Raw genomic sequence first — 19,645 nt, 5'->3', positions numbered from 1 at the left:
AAAGAAAACTCCTTCTACAATTGTTAATGCTATCCACTACAAAAAATGTGGTGAAAATAAATACATCTGTTTTCCTGATAAATGCATAAAGCATCTACAATTGCAGTTTTGCATCTTGGACACCACTGACCATTAGCTTCTCGTACTGTCTGAAGCTCCCTATTTTGTTACGTCTATACAGGTTTAGATATCTGATAATCTTTCAAGACTACACTTTGCCACTGCAGGTTGCCTGACCCATTGAGAATTCACCTAGCACATACTTAAACTCTTTTAATCTGCACAGAAGTCACTGTTAAAACGCAAAACTCAAAATAATGCTACTTACCTTGTTTTTTACACCAAATTCACTGACAACTTCTTTCTCTTCATCTCTCATTACTGGAATCTTTGAGATATTGCCCACATAAACATGACTTCGAATAACTGGTAACAAGTCAAAGCAGGATTCAGCAATTTTCTTCAATGCCAAATAAACTTTCTGGCGATCAGAATCAATAACCTTCTTTACTGGTAAAGATGCTTCTAAACTGGAACTGTGTGCTGAACCACTGATTTCACAGCTCTTGCCATGGAAATTCTCCTGTATTTCAGTGCTTGTATTTTGATCATTTCCAATAGCAGCAGTATCACTGGACTCTAGCTTTGGTGGTTCCCTGTCTAATCTCAGTCTTTTCGCACTTCTGGGCATAGATATTGGCAATAATGTCCTTTTTTCAAGATGATTTGACAAGCCTGAAACCAATTGCTGGTTTTGCACGTTTTTGTCTTGTCTACCATCAGATTTCAAATTGCTCCCAGTTTTAACAAAAGCAGTTGATGTAGATGCTATTGCTTTGAACCCACCTATTTGAGCCACAGGTCCTGGCAAACTCTGGCTGTCTGAAAGGGCACATCGGTTAAGCTGAATATTGCCTTTCAGGATGTTTAGTGTCCTTGCCCTTGCAGATAGCTCTGGATACATAGTGTCCAATATTTTCACAGAGTTCTCCTGAGGAGCAGCCGCAGCAGCACCATCAGCTGTACACAGAGGAAATCTTCCAGGGACGGGAAGTGCATGCTTTGGAATGGAAGTACAAAATTTCAAAGGTGAGGAGAGAATCCTTCTACCCACTGCCATCTCTGAAGGTGATGGAGGGGAAAACAAAAGGGCAGATTTGACAGTTGGAGTATCTCTCAATGGAGACATCAGAGGAGGAACAGGGGTTTCACGTAGCGGAGATATCAGGTCTTCAAGAGGGGAAAGCAAAGAGGATCGATCAGCAGAAGACATCACTGGGGTCATGGAACATGCAGCTCTTGGAGGAGTAGCAATCAAAGGCAGTAGCAGTGGGGGTAGAGGAGGACCCATCTCTTGCCTAATTTTATTTATAGTCTCAGATGAGCATTTTGTCGGCATAGAAGTATCAGCATTTGCAAGAACTGGCTGAGTTATTTTAACTTCAAGGGCGTTTGTTTTTCTTTTACCTCGAAGCAGTTTTTTTGATAGCCTGCCATGCATTACTTGGACAGCTGCCTTGGTTGAAACACCCAAGACTTCAGATTGTTCTTGCACTTTGCAGTTCAATTTATTGGTCTTTTTGGGAGCAACATCTACACAAGACTCTGACTCCGACATACACGAATTCTCAAATACCATGTTTTGTGGCACAGAAGACTGACTAACTGTTTGAGAATTGCAGTCTACATCAGACAGGGCTGGATTTGTAAGATACTTGATAATAAAGTTTTTTCTACCACTATCCAGAAAGCCCTTCCAAGTACAAGTGGTATGACAAAAACATGAAGGCTGAAAAACACCTAACATAACATTAGCGTTGCTTTCTTCTGAGTTGCAAACAGCACAATTTTGATTATGATTATATTCTTCAAGAACTGAGATGCCCTTATCAACACTGTGTGGTAGACTTTGCTCTGCATTTGATTCAAGCTTTTCACAACCATTTTCTTCTACAAAATTGCTGAGTGCTAACATTCTTGTACTTAGTTTACTGTTTTTTACAGCCATTCTATAAGTTTCTGATAATCTGGTTAATATCTGGCATATTGGTAATCTATTTTTTGAAGCGCTTGGCATCACAAGTCTTCCTTTGGATGTCCCAGTTTTTAACACATCTTCCCTACTGTCATTCATCCATCCAGCTACCCTGAATTCACTAGCACCCTCAGCATTTTCAGAGGCTACTAATACACACCCTCTTTTCAGAGAGGCTAAGTCTTTGGGATAAACCTCCCCAACCACATTTGACAACTCATTTGCAGTATTTGGAGAGTAGTCTGTTTCACAGCATGTATCCATATCCACTATAGTATCTGCTTTTAGATGACTATCTGTCACAGTGTTTCCTGGGCGCATTGGTGAATGAAGTTCACATATTTGGTCATCAGCATCAACACTTGCATCATTTTCCAGAGCACTCATTACAATTCTTGTTGAAGTTCTCAGGTCCTTTTTGAACATGGGAACACATTCAGAATATTTCACATCTCCAACTTTTTGTAGAGGACAGTCCTTCTCTTCAGACACATTGCTCTGCTCTGGGATATCAAAAGCATTTTTAGACCTTTTTATGCTGTTTTCCTCACATGTCTCAAAACTATTCAACCTTTTAATTTCCCCCCCATCTGACAGTGAACCAGTTCTAGCAGGATCTGCATTAGCTTCCCATGTAGAAGTCTTGCATTCTGATTCTTGACAAACAAACTTTTGGAAGGTCAAAGTATTCTTATTATAAGAGTTTGCTTGCAAAATTTGCAACTTAACAGATGCCTGAGGTTCTTTATTTACTGGCAGCTCCTTCTCACCTGAAAATTCCACTTCGTTTTTATGTATGTATTCCCCCTCAGAGCAGCAGTCCAGTTCTTTGCACACACTGCCTTTTTCAGTAGATGGGATCTCAGCACCCTTTTCGAAGCTTTCTAGAGAACTATGAAATGCACTACCCACAACACAATTTTTATCTTCTTTGTTTTTCAATGTATGAGAAAAATCAGAATTTCCTGTGAAATCGCTTTCAACAAATCCGACAACTTTCTCAAGACTGTAATTTAAATTACAAGGCACTGTGGATTCCAATCCATTCTCTTGGATAGGGGAATCTGTATCTTCAGAATTTATACAGCTTGTCTTCAAGTCCATTTGAGTAGACAAAGCCAAGCTGCTATTAAAACCCATTTCTGAAGTATGCTGGCATCTGATCTCTGAAACATTACTTTTCTCCTTCACAACACTGTCTTCCCAGTTAAATGAACTGGAACAAGCCTCAATCACTAATTCCTTGCTTTGCTTGTTTAATTCTGCTTTTATTTCATCACATTTATCATTTTCAGTTATCAAGAACTGATTCTGAGGTTTTGCAAATTGTGTCTGAGATGTAAGGTTACTTTCTACTACAACAGATTGGATGGTATCTGCTTCTTCTAACAGTTTACTGCTCTCATCTACAAAATCTTGATTAACTTGGAATTCAGTCTCTTGAGATTCAAACACTCCGAAGTTCTGAGTTTTGGTCAACTCACAGTCTAATGTACTACACAGGCTTTCAGGCTGTTTCATTTCACCATTTCTTTCTGTAAAATCTAACACACATGATTCACACTTAGCTACACTGCTTTCCACATCAGTAATGCATGTCATCTTTGGTACTGCAAGTATGCTTTCCAAGTCTGACTTCCCTTGGAAAAAAATATTGTAATCTTCTTCCTGGTATGGTTTACCTTTTAAATATTCCCCTTCCTGTATATCTAGTAATTTTTCATTTTCTGCACTATTGAATAGCTCTGATGATTTAGCTATTTCAAGAACACTTTCTTTGTTCACATTCATGGCTAGTTCAATAGACTCGGGTCTGGTTATACTCATGTCTTGTATTTTGAGCTGTCCATCATCTTTTGGAAAGCTTGATGAAGCAGCTATATTTTTGTCTATACCATCCATAGACAGTGTATGTCTGATTCCTTCAACAGCAGATACAGGTAAATAACACTGAGAGACTTCAGCAGTCTCCAGTTCGTGTTTTCTGTCCATATCATATTCTAGTGTATGCACACATTGTTCCTCCAGTGTCTTTTCACTGTCATGCTTTATTTCAGAGAACTGACAGTGAGCAGAACTCTCCGTAGTTTCACTGTATACCTCAGTCTCCAGAATTATTCCCTCACTATCACGCTGTATCATTAGGTCTTTAGGACACTCTACTTCACAAAAAGATTTAGAACTACTGAAATCAGACAATACAACTTCAGAGAGTTCTCCCTCATTATTAGCCTCTGCACAGAGCCCTTGCATCTGTATTGCAGCCGTTATTTCCTCTCCATTTATCACTGGTTTTATGCTTTCCTCAACATCGCTTGCTGTATTTGCTACCTTGATTACATCTTTGGATTCATTTTCAACTACTTCATTCTCTACCAATACATCAGATTTCTCCTCACAGTCTGTACTTTGAAGTACAACAACACATTGTTCAGGTGGCAAATGAGTAACATTTGGGGGAATGGTTACTGCCCTGGGAATTTCTCCCTCTCCTGATAATCCATCTCTTTCTGCCTTCATTAATTCACCATGCTTTTCATGTACACTGTCATAAACACCAGCCTTGATTAAAATCACATTCTCCTCTGTTTGCTCTACCTCACTACATCTTTGTATCTGATTCTGAGGCTTAAAACTGTGTAGCATAAAATCAGTTGAAGAGGTCCCATCTGCACTGTGCATTTCCTTGATATCTCCTTTCTTTTCCTCTATGGCTTCCAATTCATGTGCTGTTGCTTTAGTTAGTTCCATCTCCTCTGTTTCCATATTCACAGAATTCTCCTCCACACAGTCTTTGTTAGTTCCCACGTTTGTAATTAAAGTAGCAGCTTCAGCTTGCTTTGTTTCAGCATCTCTCACTTTCTTGCTCAAAATCTCTGGATCAATATGATCAATCTTTTCATTCCTACTCCAGTTATGTGAAATTTCTGCATCAAGACTAGGTCCACATGTTTTGTTCCATCTGTTGCACTCCTCATTCAAGCTGAATACATTACAACAATTTTGAGGCTGAACTTGGTCTTCTTGTAAAATATACTCCGCTGCAGAAGCACTGCAATCAGCTTCTTCACTGCTGGAACCTGTGACTTCTCCAAACAACATATCCTTTAATGAAAAATACAAAGTTAATTTTTCAAAGCCCAGCATCACTTTTAAGAGCTGTATTTTTCTAAACAAATAGGCTGCTGGCCCTGACATGCAGTGGTTTTGAGAGATTAAGGCTGATAACAGAATTACATCCTTCTCCATCATTGCTCTTCATACTAAACAGAAAGCACCTTTGTGAAAATTGAGACCTCTTTGCCTACCAACTTACATTCAAAGATTACTGAAAAAATAACATTTGAGTAGGTTTCCCTTGAATTTCAAGCTGTAGAGGTTTACTACAAAAACCATGCTTATACCCAACATGAGTTGGGAATGTAGGTCTGTGACATCAGGAAAAAACAGCAGTTGAGACATGGCCAACTTTGTTTTAAATATACTGCAGAAAATTATGGTTTGTGCCCTTCCACAGACAGTGCACTAGAAAGTGAAGAAGTATACATATAGACCTAAACACTCATACAGAGACCCTTTCAGTGCATCAGAGTAAGTAATAATACATAATAATAATACATAAAAAAGCTCAAGAATATCAAATTGTTATTCCTGCAGTAATTATACAGCCAAGTTAATGCCAAGTCAGACAAATCCTGGAACTCACCCGTTCAGCTACTGGTGAAAGCTGTACCGGAGAAAGTAGAGCAGGGAGAGGCCTGACCCAGTTCAGTATATCCATCACGTTTCCACTTGGGCCCTTTTGCTCCTGATCAGAGAAGTCTGAACTACTGTATGCCTCATCTGTCCGCATTGTCACATGTATAGTTTTATCCTCACAACCTTGCAGACATTCTTCAGCAGTCCCGTTCTCAAGATGGTCAACTCCAAAAGGCTCAGTATTCACATGACGTTGCAGGGCTGTTACAGAGTTGTGCTTTCCAGCACTTTCTATTGAAGAATAGCAATGTAGTGTTTTGCCATCACGTTTCCTGATCTTTTGGTGGGTTTGTACAGCTTCTATGACACAAATATTGTTAAGAAATTAACACATTTTTTCTCCCCATCTTTCCTTATAGAGCTAATACATCATAGTAATAAGGCTACATTACCATCTTTTCAAGTGATGTTCCCTCAGACAAGTAGTAAGACGAGTAGTAAGAAGCACTTAAGAAAGTGCTTTCAGAAATATTTTCCATACAGAGATCAGATGTTATTATTCACAACCAACTTTTTTTTTCCCCCCATGAAAAAGATGTAGATGTATGTAGGTACAAAGCACTCCCACCCAAAAAACACTTTCCAACTTCGATCATTAAAACTATTCTCCCCAGTTTTTCTTACCAGGAAGGGCCATACTGGATAAGACTGATGGTCTATCCAGCTCAGTGATTTACTTCCAGTTTTACTGATGTTCAGAAAAAGCAACACAAGCAATACACACTGGCATTCCCCAATCGGGATGTAACTCTCTGCTTAAAGCAAGCAGCAGCTTTGAGCCAGCAGCTGCACTTTCATATTTCAACGATAATGTGCAGGCCAATGACAATTATATCCTGCCATAAACAGAGTAAGGTAGTTCTTAACTATATACCTGGTTTTATGATTTAATATGCATACATTTTTAAAGCATTAGTTTTTTAAATTTCTGTCTTCAGTCTACTCACGCAAGATTCTGTCTTTAATGACATGACCTAGTTCAAGCTGGACCCTTAAAAAAACCTTCCTAAAAGTGAGGGGTTTTTTTGTGTGTGTTTGGTTTTCTTAAGGACAGGAGTTTGTACCACTCAGAGAAAAAATGACAGAGATTCACAATCGCATCGGTTTTATAAAGTTATTTTAGCAGCAAGAAAGCATGTCCAAATGCTCTCTGTGATTCTCTGCACTATACTTTTGCTTTGTTCCTTTTCAAACCATGTTTTATTATTAGACGGTAATCCATTTTTTTCTGCATGCAGATAAAACATATTGCTCCAGGAAAGTCTAAACAGTATAGACAAAGAACTTGTAATTCTTATACAACATTTGGATATGCGATTTTTTTTTATAGTGCACACAAACACTATTGGACACAGCAGTGGCAGTATCAAAGCAAGAGATCAAGAGATCTGTGTATGTCGACATACCATTACATGGTATAAGGAACAACGCATGAACAAAATGGTTTGGAAGAGAGGATATACTGATTTAATTGGCATAACTTGACCCCTGCTGGAAAAATAAAAAAGAATAGTGTGCTTCATTATTGCTGTGACTATTTCTCCACTGCTAGAACTTACAGTAATACTCCTCAAGCAGCACCAAAGGTAATATCAGATTTGAAAGCACTAATTTAATTCCATAGGTGAAAACACACCTCCAGTGATCTGTCTCCCAATAAACTTTAAGCACATTCTAACATGGTAGCTCCTACTGAATGTTTTAGTAGGAAAACTGATCCAAAAATGTATTTACAAGATTGCTACAAAAGACACTAGGAGGAAAGAGGGACAGTTATGCCTTATGGGCCTTACAAGGCCAATTTCCCTAAAGATAAATGAGCTCTGACTTCTCCTTCAGTCAAAGCTACATCTTAGAAGTTATAAGATCATACAGTGCTTCATAAAGCTATTTATAAGCTACAATCACATAAAGCTTCCAGATGTTCCTCATCTCATCGTGAAAAACATATTCCCTTTACTATTTGAGTCTCAGTAGATCATCCATGGGAAAAGGAAACCCTTCACTAGGAAGAAAAAAGAAAAGAAGAGTCAGAAGGTAGTTTTCTGTATGATGATAGAAGATTTCTCATGCTCCTTTGTGCCAACCAGTTCTGAGCTCTGAAGTTCCTCCACACTTGAGAGGGAAGAAACACACAGAGTTTCTTATTTTCCCCCTAGAACAACTTCAATTAGACAAATGAGTTTACTCTGAACACTGAACTACACAATAGTTCTGAGTATAAGGAACTTTACATCCTGGCTGCCCTCTCAAGATTCATCATGTGCCTACATGAAGACCTAGAATATTGATACATACCATCCACTGAAAAGCTCCCTCTGAGAAATAGATCAGAGACTCATTATCACTTCTGAATAACTAAGAGATTCTCCAGTCTTTGCTCCCCACCCCTTTCTTACCCAACCCCTGATGACTTTGCTTGAATCTCTTCAAGGATTAGATGACTTTTTCCTGGTTACCTGTTTATCTGTAGGAATAGCTATCATTGCATTTTCCAAAGGTTCAGGATATAGTAAGCTTGTCTACAGGAAACAACCAACACTTTGGTACCTTAAAGATTTCCAACTGCCTAAACTTGAGGTCCAGAAAAAGCTCTAATGTTATCAAGCCCTTTTCATCCAAAGGATCCTCTCAAAGATCATTATTTTAAAGAAAAATTTTACTTTTCCTAGGGAATCTCACTCATTCACAGTCCCACTTATCCAAATGATTAAGTTTTGTCCTCAGACCTACAACTTGGAATCTAGTCCACGTAGCTTCAAACCCTTTCATTGCTGCCTTCTCCCACTTCTGAGAGAAGGATAAGATTACTTTGAACTGGAAAAAATATCAAAAGCTACCACATGCTACTGTGAAATATGTCTTTGATGAATGATGGAGAAAGAATAGAAATAAGCAATCCAATGCTAACATCAAGTGTCCTGGAACAAAATAAACTGAGTTTTGCAATTCAAATATTTGTTCCCAATTGTCCACATCGCAGGACAATTGATTACGTTTTCTCTCTACCCTAGATAACAAAGTAACTTTCTGAAACAAGATTTCTTTTCCCCTCAAAAAGAAGGACCAGTTTCCAGATTAAGATGCTGGATTTTTTTCTCACAGTAATCCATCCGTAGCATCATAGAACGGTTTGGATTGGAAGGGACTTTAAAGATCATCTAGTTCCAACTCCCCTGCCATGGGCAGGGACGCCTTCCACTAAACCAGGTTGCTCAAAGCCCCATCCAGCCTGGTCTTTGAACACTTCCAGGGACGGGGCATTCACAGCTTCTCTGGGCAACCTGTGCCAATGCCTCTTCAGCCTCATAATGAAGAACTTCTTACTAAGATCTAATCTAAATCTCCCCTCGTTTAGATTCATAGCAGACATTACTCCTTGTCCTATCGCTAGACTCTCTGACAAAGAGTTCCCCCTCCACTTTTCTTGTAAGCCTCCTTTATGTACAGGAAAACCACTATAAGGCCTCCCAAGAGCATTCTCTTTTCCAGGCTGAACAACTCAACTCCCTCAGCCTCCCTTCATAGGAGAGGTGCTCCAGCCCTTTGATCATCCTCATAGCCCTCCTCTGCACTCGTTCTAATATGTTCATGTCCTTCTTGTGCTGGGAGCCCCAGAGCTGAACGCAGTGCTCAAAGGTGGGGTCTCACAAAAGCAGAGGGAGAGAATCACCTCTCTCAACCTGCTCTTCACGCTTCTTTTGATGCAGTCCAGGATACAGTTGGCTTTCTGGGCTGCAAGCACACACTACCAACTCATATTGATTGTCTCATCAGCCAACACTTCCAAGCCATAGAATCTCTTCTGGTTTACAGCAAAATCTCATCACTATCAGCACAGTGTTTGCAAATGCCTGGCAGTAGCAACTGCTTGCTTTTCAAGGACAAAGAGCAGTATTTCTCTGACAAAAAAAAAAATCCCTCCACAGAAACTTTCTAACTTTGACAAGCCTCAACTTTTCAAACCTTCTCCAGTTATGTGAGTTTTAGGGTGTTTTATACACTTGCTATTCTTTAAAGTTATAAGCAGTATTCTAGTTTTCAAGACAGTAAACTTACACATACACACATATGAAACAAATAATTAGGGAGAACATTGCACACCTGAAACTAACTGCACAAGGCTACATTTCCTAAAATGACGTTATCTTGAGAGATCTTCATATGGTCTTAAAGACAGAAATGAGGTCCGCTTAATAACTCACTCACACCATATGGACTTTAATCTCAAGGTCATAAAACATACACGGGTCCTCAGGGATTCGGTCTTATCTTTATATTTTACATGTAATGCCACTACTTTGTGTCTCCTGTTATCTGGTATTAAAGCAGACACCAAGGCACCTCCTGTATGCTCCTTTTTACCCCTGCTCTTAACATCTATATGCAACTTCTCCGCTATCCAAACCAAAAGTAAGATCAGATAAAATGGGTATAGCTCTGTAGTAGGCCAGATTTAGCTCAGAACCCTGTTGTACATACTACTTGAAGAGACTCAGCTCATCCCAGACGTGGTCTTCCCATCTTCCCTCATCTCCTCTCACCATAAGCCTGCATACAAACAGTGCATGTTGGAGAATCCAAATTAACAAAGTCTTCAGCATTGGGCTGCAAGATTCTTCAAATGCTTCTTCACATGCCTGTTCTAACTGTAGATGGCCTTATTCTCAAACTACACGGGAAACAGGTTTTCAAATTTAAAAAAAAAAAACAACAGAAATGTCTTATTAACCTTAAATTATGGTCTAAGGTTATTGGTCTGATGTTCAACTGCAGGTATGGTCAACTTCATTACTGGAAGATTTATAGAAGTACTACCAAAACCAAGACAAAATGCTTTTAATCTAAATTTGTCAAAACCTCATTGCCTTCTGAGGCTTTCACAATGGTATGTTTCTTTGTAAAAACATGAATGGAAAGCCTGATAAATCTTGCAGTTTTCATACACGTACATGTTCTTCAAATAAGTTATTCCAAGTGGTATCATCTTTGATGGAACAGAGAAAACTCTAATTGTTACAGATATTTTACAAAACATTTGACTGTACAAAGAAAGCAGCCAAGTAGTTATCTTTCTAAAAGGATAGATCCAGACAGACAGAAGAACTGACATTCTTGGGAAAAAATACTTCAGCAATACCACCAGCAAGTGATTTTCTCCCTAAGATGAAACTGCCACAATATTCGACAAGAACTTAGTGCAAAATCATTAAGAACTCCCCCCCCTTCTTTTTTTTGCTAGAAGGTTGCATCTCTAAACGCCAGCATTGGTATTACAAATCCAAGGTAATGGCCACTGAAAGACAGAATAAGATGGCTGTCCTACGCTTCAAGAGGGGAAAAAAGAAAACATAGTTCTCCTTTAGAAGATGTGAATAGGAAAGATGCAACAGGACATCTGGAATCTAAAGTCCCCCTTGTGGTGGATGAGAAGAGGATCTGATACCCCTCAGAGTTTATTGTACTTGTCATTTGATTGAGCCCTGATCAAGAAATCAAATTTAGAATATCAGGGGACAACTGTCTAGCTCAGTTCTGGAGCTTGAAGCCACAGATTTGCTGCACTGAACTGGTCGGGATGAAATTGATAAACTGGCTTAAGATACTGTCCTTATATTTCGGTACCCCCTAAGTCAATTCCTCTGGAATACAACCTAAAACCAGATTCATCAGGGTCTACACTGGTAGCAGAGTTTCAGAGTTAACAGGGTGAGGAAACAGCATAATGGTTCACTTTCAAAGCACTTAATAATGCAGTGTACTTATTCCGTGCAGTATCCCTACAACCTGAACTACAGGAAAAAAAAAAAAGTGGTAGAGCAAATAAAAGAAAAATTAAAGATTGATAAGTGCACTCTTGAGAGGCAACTACAAAAATACCAATGCAATTTCAAGGCATCTATTCTTGAGGGCAGAATGAAAACAACATCTGTTCTATGAAGTTGAAGCACTTTGAGTTTTTTTGTCAATGTGTATGTGGATAACTACTCAGATTATTTTTTAGAACTATATTGATTATTTTGTTACAAAATTATACATTATACTGTTTTGTATCATGAATCTGAAAATCAATGCACCATTATATATCATTATTCAGGCAGATATGAATGAACAAAATAGTGGTAAGAGCTTCTTAAATTTTACAATGTAATTATGTTATCATGTGTTTGTTTAGGACCAAAAAGAATGCCTGCATCCCAGAATTTGCATTATATACTGCAGAATTTATAGTGCTATAATAATTAAGGTATAAACATGAGAGGTATGTTTTGACTACTTTGACTATCAGCTGCTTTGACTATTTCTAAGAATTTGATTTCTGAATTGTAACAGCAGATTAAAATTGGCTTTTGTTTAGAAGAGCATTGTAGCCTAACTGGCTGTTCAAATTAAAATTTGCACTTATTTTCAAATATTCTAATCACACGTGTACTTGACCAGACAATCACAAATAAAAGTATTTAAGTCTGTCCAAAAAGTGTTACACAAACAGTACCCAATCTGATGATAAGGCTACATCAAGGAATTTGCATACTAACACATTTACATTTACTGGAACCTACCTTCTGTAATAAACAGTCTTCTTTTTTCAGGCCGTGCCTTATTCTGAGCAGAAGCTGAAGAAAGAAGGTACCGATATTTATTTATTTTTAATTAAAAAAGAGACAGCTTCAATAGAATTCCAATACTTAACATGACATCTCACCCAAGATAGGATCATTTTCCCGCTTCTCTCTTTTTCCTTTTGCACTGTCAATGCACATCCAGAGTTCTTCCAACAAGAATTTTATTCTTTCTGTTAAACAAAATGTTTTTATAAATTGAGGAAAACTTCAATGGCTCAGAGAGCCTAGATTTTTTTTCTTTGTTCTTACTCAAAACACAGACATGCCTACAACTAAATATACACAAAAATTAAGACAACTGGGCATTTTAGCTTGAGAGAAAGAAAAAGAACTAAATTAAAAAATAAACGATGAAATTGGATTCCAATTTAGGACAATCCAAAAGGCAGCAAAAACATGCGAAGACCCAGAAACAACAGCAAAGTCTGCCCTTTTCACAGAATTTTAATTTTTGCAAAAAACTTAAAATGCAAGCACTGAAAAGCAAGACACAAAAAGCAGAAATTTGTTTTTTGCCTGAAAATCATCTTCAGAATTTTCTAGACAATACAAAATCAAAGCTATTATTTTAAAAAGTGTAAAAATACAAAGATATGGTTACTTAAAGCTTGGCCTCTATCTGTCCTTAGCACTTTAGAGGAAGTTTTGAATGAGTTAGCTCCATTGTGCCGTTAGGTTTGGATAATTTGCAGCAGATATTGTAGATCATTATAAATAAATAAAATTGCATAGAAAACAACTATACATCCTGGATTTCCACTTGAATTAGAGAGCCTCACACGGACTTTGTAACAGATTACACTCCTATCTTGTCTCTTTTGCTTTGCATACTTCTTTTATGATCTTGCTGAGCTCAAAGACAGTGGGATTGTTTGTTTCGTTTTTTTTCAGTGTTTGCATTCTGGTTTATAATTACAAATCAAACTGCTGCACATACACATAGGGTAGACCATAGTCACTTTAATGAATCAATTATCTTCCTTATTGCAAAAGTTAAAATATTTATCTGTTACATTCTTCCCTCAATGTCATATTTTTTCTATCAACTACATCTACTCATACAGCAATTCTGTCAGTATCCTCTGTTCTCAAAAGCAACTCCAAGAGCTCCAAATGCTTTAAAAAGATCAGGAAAGAGAATAAGCAATTTTCCAGAAGGCTTACAATTAATTCATAATGGTTTGGTCTGCATAGAGAAAGGCCTTGCAAAAATCTTACCTTTGTCTATATCTGTTGTAAGATCTAGATCTTCACTTGAACTCTGGGTCTCTGCATGTTTAACTATTGAGAAGTAAAGGAGAAAAGGAAGTGTTCAAATGGAATTATTAACACACATAAATCTGAAGGTAATCAAAACTGAGTACATACCCTTTCTGCACTTCTCTTTAAGAACACCATCAAGTTTTCCCTGTTAAAAATAACTAATGTTATTTTTTCATTCAATATACAGTTTGTAGAGAATTACCCTAAATTACCATGAAATCTAAATCTACATTTCAAATGTCATGCCTCAGTTTCAAAATTCACCATCTCTTAAGATGAATTGCTACATTTATTTACTCAATATCCCCAATAACTGAACTTTCACTATTTCAACATCTGTATCACAAATAACTTGCTTTTTTTTTTTTCTTCCAGAAATAATCAAGGAAACTGCACCTACTAAACAGGAAAATCTTACCTGTGCCTTCTTTAGTTCCTTTTCAAGCTTTTTCTTTTCAGTTTTCAATAGTTTAAAGTCTTGACTATGTTTTGTTGCAGCTTCTTCAAGAGAGAACCAAAATTCAAGTTAGAAACTAAGCCAAGTAACTACTTTAACTAATACTGGTTACCAGTTTGCACATCATATTAGGAGAAAAAATAGCATGAAATACAAATGTACTGAAGTTATATTTTAGTTCATTAAGACTTCAAACTTTAAGCACAACTCATGCACGTATCTTTTCTTTATCTGCATATCTACTGTTCTAAACTACTAAAATACATTTATTACTTTTTTCACTTACAGGCAAGAAAGAAGAGTGTTTCACATTGTACTTAAGAACAACATACACTAAGTAAAAAAGGGAGCAAAATTAGGAGTGAAGTCAACGTTTTTTCACGTGCTTCATTCTGTTATTTAGAACAGAGGTTCTGGTTCAAAGATGAAAACACTACAGCCAACTGCATTAGAAAGATGTAGACAGCACTACTACAGATAGCATAGATAGACATAGAGTACTCTAACTCTCAATATCTAGCATCAACCTTGAGAGAGTGCAAATGGGTGGGAATAAACAGACTATGGCAGGTAAGTGAGGTTCCTGGGGAAATTCACAAGCCACGGGGATGCTTGAAAGAGCTTTGTGAAAGATCAGCTTGATGACTTATATGCAGACAGCAAAGAGAGTTGGAACCTGTCTGCTCATCAGATCAAGTCACAGAATCAGATCAAGTCACAGAAGACAGCATATCGAAGAGAAGACCATTAAAAGGCACCTCAGGTGGGAGGCTGACAAGAACTAATCATGGGAAAAAATCAGGACTGACAAAAGATAAACCAGTCACTAAAACTGGGAAAAATACAAACTATCTCACAGAATCTGTGAAAGGCTTACCTGCTTGCTGCCTGGGTTTCAGGCTGGGCTGACGGGGAGGTGGGAGAAAGTACTTTAAGGGAGAGATGGTTGCTGTGCCTGCTGATGGGAAATAATGGATGACAAAGTACCAGGAATGCTGTGGGTGGTTCTTTGTTGATGTTTGTTTTGCATGTGTGTGTTTGTTTTTGAATTGGTGCCTTGCCTTCTGTAGTGGGTTTACGTGGCAAGGTTTTGGTAGCAGAGGGCCATAGGGGTGGCTTCTGTGAGAAGGATTTTGTTGTAGCTCTGCCAGAATTTGCATTTGGGGCTAGAGAGTATAAAAACCTTGCTGCCATGTAGAGGAACTCCAAACTACCTGCACTTTACAGTAGGATTTTGGGGGTTTCTAACATTAAGACACAAGTCACTCAGTTTGTTGTGGCCAGTTAACAAAAAATAACGTTTTAAGGTATGTGGATATTTGAACTGTGGTAAGCAGAGCTGTATCAAACCGAACTAAAAAAAAAGGAAAAAAAAAACACAACATAACTGCCAGAATATTTACAAATCAGCAAACATGTCAGGATCACTACATCTTTAAATATGAATATAAATACAAGTAGAAGAATCCTGTCAAGATTATTGGTGCACTGGAGCACTTGCCCTGTGAGGACAGCTTCAAGGAACTAGACTTGACTAGCTTGAGAAGAAAAAGCTTTGAAAGGATCTAAGAACAGCTTTCCTATACCTACAAGGTATCAAGAAGATGGAACCAGTACGTTCAGTGGCGCATGGTGGGAAGATGAGACAAAAGAGGTTCTAACTGGCGATAAGGAAAAGCTTTTTCACCATGAGGGCAGTCTGGAAGTGGATCAGATTGCCTGGACAGGCTGGTCAGCCTACATCCTTTGAGGTTTCCTTCCAACTTGATTTACGCCATGAGCCTGATATACTCTATTGAAAATATTCTGCAGAATGGCAGACATATTTCAGAGGCTAAGCATCACAGAGTATACTGACTTTTCTTGCTCCCGGGGGCCTCAGAGTTAGTTTTTCTGTAGCTTTTTCAATTGCTTTTTTGGATACAAACGGAATCAAGAAATGGAATAGGATGACAGCACTGGTAACACAATATAGAAAGTTACCTTCAAGTTTCTTCACTTTTGCTTCCAGTTTCTTTCTCCTGTTAAAAAAAAAAAAAAGGCATTAACAGATCATTTTTGAATAGAATCATGTTGTATGAAAAACCACCAGAAAACCAATCTAGCCATTTCAGAGAAAGAACACTTCATAAATTCAGGGCCTGTGAGACCAATATGTCCCTGAATTTGAAAACTTATATCAGCGGCATGCTGATGACATTCTTACAACAACAGCCATATATGTTACAGAGGCAGTCTGCTCTTTTCTTAAGTGAGTCAGTCTGCTAATCCAGGCATATAACTTCAGCTATAACTTGTAGCAATAAAAACATCCTGAGAAAACTGCCTTCTGTTGTTTTTTTTCGTTTGTTTGTTTGTTTTTTGAATTTCTATGATGTAATGATGCATTGGGATTACTTGGCAAGGTTTTGGTAGTGGGACAGGGTGACCTCTGTGAGAAATGACCAGACGTTGCCCCCATGTCAGACACTGCCAGTTCCAGCCAGCCCCAAAACAAACTCGCTGCAGGGCACAGCTGAGCCACGTACTATCACCTCTGTGATAACACATTTAAGAGAGTGAAAAACACTGTGCAGCAACTGTGAGAGAGAGGAGTAAGAAAAATGTGACAAACAACCCTGCAGACACCAAGGTCAACGAAGGAGCAGGTCAATGCAGCAGCTTGTGGAGACCATGGAAAAGGAGGCTGTCCCTCTGCAGCCCATGGATAACTACACCAGAGCAGATATCCAGATTGTGGCCTGTGGAGGACCCTGTAGGACTGCATCCCATGGAAAGGGCCCGCAATAGAGCAACTCTTGAAGAACTGCACCTGTGGGAAGGACTCATCTTGGAGTAGTTCACAAAGGACTGTATCCCATGAGAGGGACCCCACGCTGGAGCACAGGAAGCATATGAGGAAGAGGGAGTGGCAGAGAAAAAGTGTTATGAACTGACTGTAACCATTCCCCATCTCCCCTGTGCCACCTGTGGGGGAAGGAGGTAGAAAAATTAGAAGTGAAGCTGAGCCTGGGAGGAGAGGGGTGGGGAGAAGATGATTTTAGTTTTATTACGCACTATCCTACACTGCTATTAATTGGCAATAAATTCAATTGATTTCCCATTAAGTCTGTTTTGCCCGTGATAGTAATTGGTGAGCGATCTTTTTGTCCTTATCTCAACTCACAAGTTTCTTTTCATTGTATTCTCTCCCCGTGTCTTGTTAGGAGGGGGGAGTGAGACGGCAGCTTGGTGGGCACACAGCAGCCAGCCAGGGTCAACCAAACACAAATGCAGACAGGTTAGTCTTATCCCTTAAAAACAATTAAACTTTGCTTATAATCATTAGCAATGATATACTCAGGAATAGTCTTCAGGATCACTTATGTCCCACAGATTCTTGTTGAGAATATCCTGCTGTTTGCTAAATTCAAAACACAACCAATTATTCAGCCTAAACTATTCTTAATTCAGCACTTCCAACCCCACATTATATGAAAAACAAACAGAACTGAAGAAAAAAAAAAAAACATATACTGCCAATGCTCACAGATCACTTCGATGAAGATGAATACTGTTCATCCATTCCTCACTTTACAGCTTTTATAACTGACTAAGATTTACAGCCTTAGCCCTTCAGGACGTGGAAGCTTTAATCATCACTTCAGATGTTAACTGGAGTGCATTTGAGAAACCACTCAGAGAATTAACCAACTAATTGTCACCAACTAACCACCTTTGGAACGTTTAGCAGTAAAAGTATTTGAACTTAAAAGACAGACTGATGCTCTCAGGCCTCTTCTGCCTGAACAGGTTCATAATTAATTCTCCTTATACTCAGATGACTGCTTTGACAGTCAAGCCACAGGTGAGAATTTCATAAAAATAATCATTTTAAGACATCTTTGCAGTGCAAAAGAAAAAGAAAGGGGGGGGTCTTTCAAAAATAACAGGTAATGAACTTACGCTTTTCTGTAGATTGTCTTCTGACAAACGCACAGAAGTAATGCATTTACAAACAGGTAAGAACCTGAATAACCAGACAGCCAATAAATGCCAACATTTTATCATTGTACTGATATTTGCAGTAGAATTACTTTCATAAGTGCTTTTATTACCTTTTGACTTATTATTTTTACCAATTATCATTATTAATTATTTTTACTACTTTTATAATGGTATGCTGACCGATTTTATCAATCTATGCAATTACATTAAAAAAATATGTTATATCTAATAATTAAAAAAGCAAGGTTTCTAGATGATGCATTTGGACAGAACTCCTCTTATGCTACACAGCTCAAGCTCCTATCTGATCTTCAAGATGCATGCACATCTTCAGCTGACAGAAAGCTATGCTAACACAAATTGCATTCAGAAGTATACATACAGTATTATAAACTACAACAAATATAATGTGATTATATTTATAATACTCAACAGTTAAAAATAAAAAAAGGAAAAAACCTGTGTCTGTCATATTTATTTCACCCTCAGAGAGAATATGAAATTTTAATTAAATGAGCAACCTTACTTCTGGAACAGACTTAAGTTTTGAAAACTTCTTTCAAATCTCCTCTATAGAAATGATTTCATACTGAGAATCTTCTTAACAGTGGACATGCTAGATGATTTATCTCAACTTATCATGGTTCTTGTCACTTCAGAAAGGAATTACCATCCTTGTAAACATTCAAATCTCAACTAAACAATGGCCTAAGCAGCCCGACTTTAAAGCTGGCTCTGACTGGCAGACTGGACCAAGGGACTTTGGAGATTGTTTTTAACCTAAATTATTCTGCAGTAACTGTAGATTAACATTCACTGTATAAACAATTCTCTAGATTTTCTATTCCTAATTTGACAAATTCACTAGTTCTGCTTCTAAAGAAACTCAGCTCGCAAACACGTGTGATTGACTGCTTCAAACAGCCTCAACGCCAAATGTGTATGAATTAGCTACAAAATCACAGAAGAGATCACCCAGTTTTACGTCATCTGCAAACTTGCTGGGGGTACGCTCTGCCCCATCATCCAGGTCATTAATGAAGATGTTAAACACAACTGGAGCCCGTAATGAGGTATACTGCTAGTTACTGTCCTCCAACTAGACTTTGTGACTCCGGTCACCACCCTGTGGGCCTGTCCATTCAGCCAGTTTTCAACCCACCTCACTGCCTGTCCATCTAGCCCAAACATCAACAGCTTGTCTGTAAGGATCTTATTGGCGGCAGTGTCAAAGGCCTTACTGCAGTCCAGGTAGACAATAGTCACTGCTCTCCCCTCATCCATCTGGCCATCAGAGAAGCTTATCAGGTTGATCAAGCATGACTTCCCCTTGATGAATCCACCCTGACTACGTTTTCTTGTCCTTCATGTGCCTGGAAATGGTTTCCAGGACTAGCTGATCCACCACCTTGCTACAGATTAATGTGAGGCTGACCAGTCTGTCTGACCAGCTCCCTGGATCCTCCTTCTTGACTTTCTTGAAGATATGAGTGACAAATAGGGGATAGAATATATATC

The 19,645-nt window shown here is 38.3% G+C and overlaps 1 protein-coding gene across 6 annotated transcripts in view; it reads right to left on the bottom strand.

Moving 5' to 3' along the window:
* Positions 1–19,645, bottom strand: part of ICE1 (interactor of little elongation complex ELL subunit 1) — a 35,519-nt gene that overhangs the window by 9,484 nt on the left and 6,390 nt on the right. For 4 of the 6 annotated variants that reach the window (XM_080579764.1, XM_080579767.1, XM_080579763.1 and 1 more), the window contains 8 exons: positions 16,124–16,161; positions 14,102–14,184; positions 13,789–13,828; positions 13,639–13,701; positions 12,501–12,590; positions 12,358–12,411; positions 5,742–6,094; positions 329–5,140 (listed from right to left, as the gene is read on the bottom strand). In XM_080579764.1, coding sequence (XP_080435890.1) covers positions 329–5,140; positions 5,742–6,094; positions 12,358–12,411; positions 12,501–12,590; positions 13,639–13,701; positions 13,789–13,828; positions 14,102–14,184; positions 16,124–16,161 — 5,533 coding nt within the window. Of the gene's footprint in view, positions 1–328; positions 5,141–5,741; positions 6,095–10,276; positions 10,346–12,357; positions 12,412–12,500; positions 12,591–13,638; positions 13,702–13,788; positions 13,829–14,101; positions 14,185–16,123; positions 16,162–18,085; positions 18,150–19,645 lie in introns of those variants that run through there. The other 2 variants (XM_080579766.1, XM_080579768.1) reach the window with 2 other exon arrangements.

This window comes from Anser brachyrhynchus (assembly GCF_964034855.1).
Source record: "Anser brachyrhynchus genome assembly, chromosome: 2".
NCBI lineage: Eukaryota > Metazoa > Chordata > Aves > Anseriformes > Anatidae > Anser > Anser brachyrhynchus.
The sequence above is the reverse complement of the archived record's forward strand: the minus strand, read 5'-3'. Positions and strand labels throughout refer to the sequence as shown.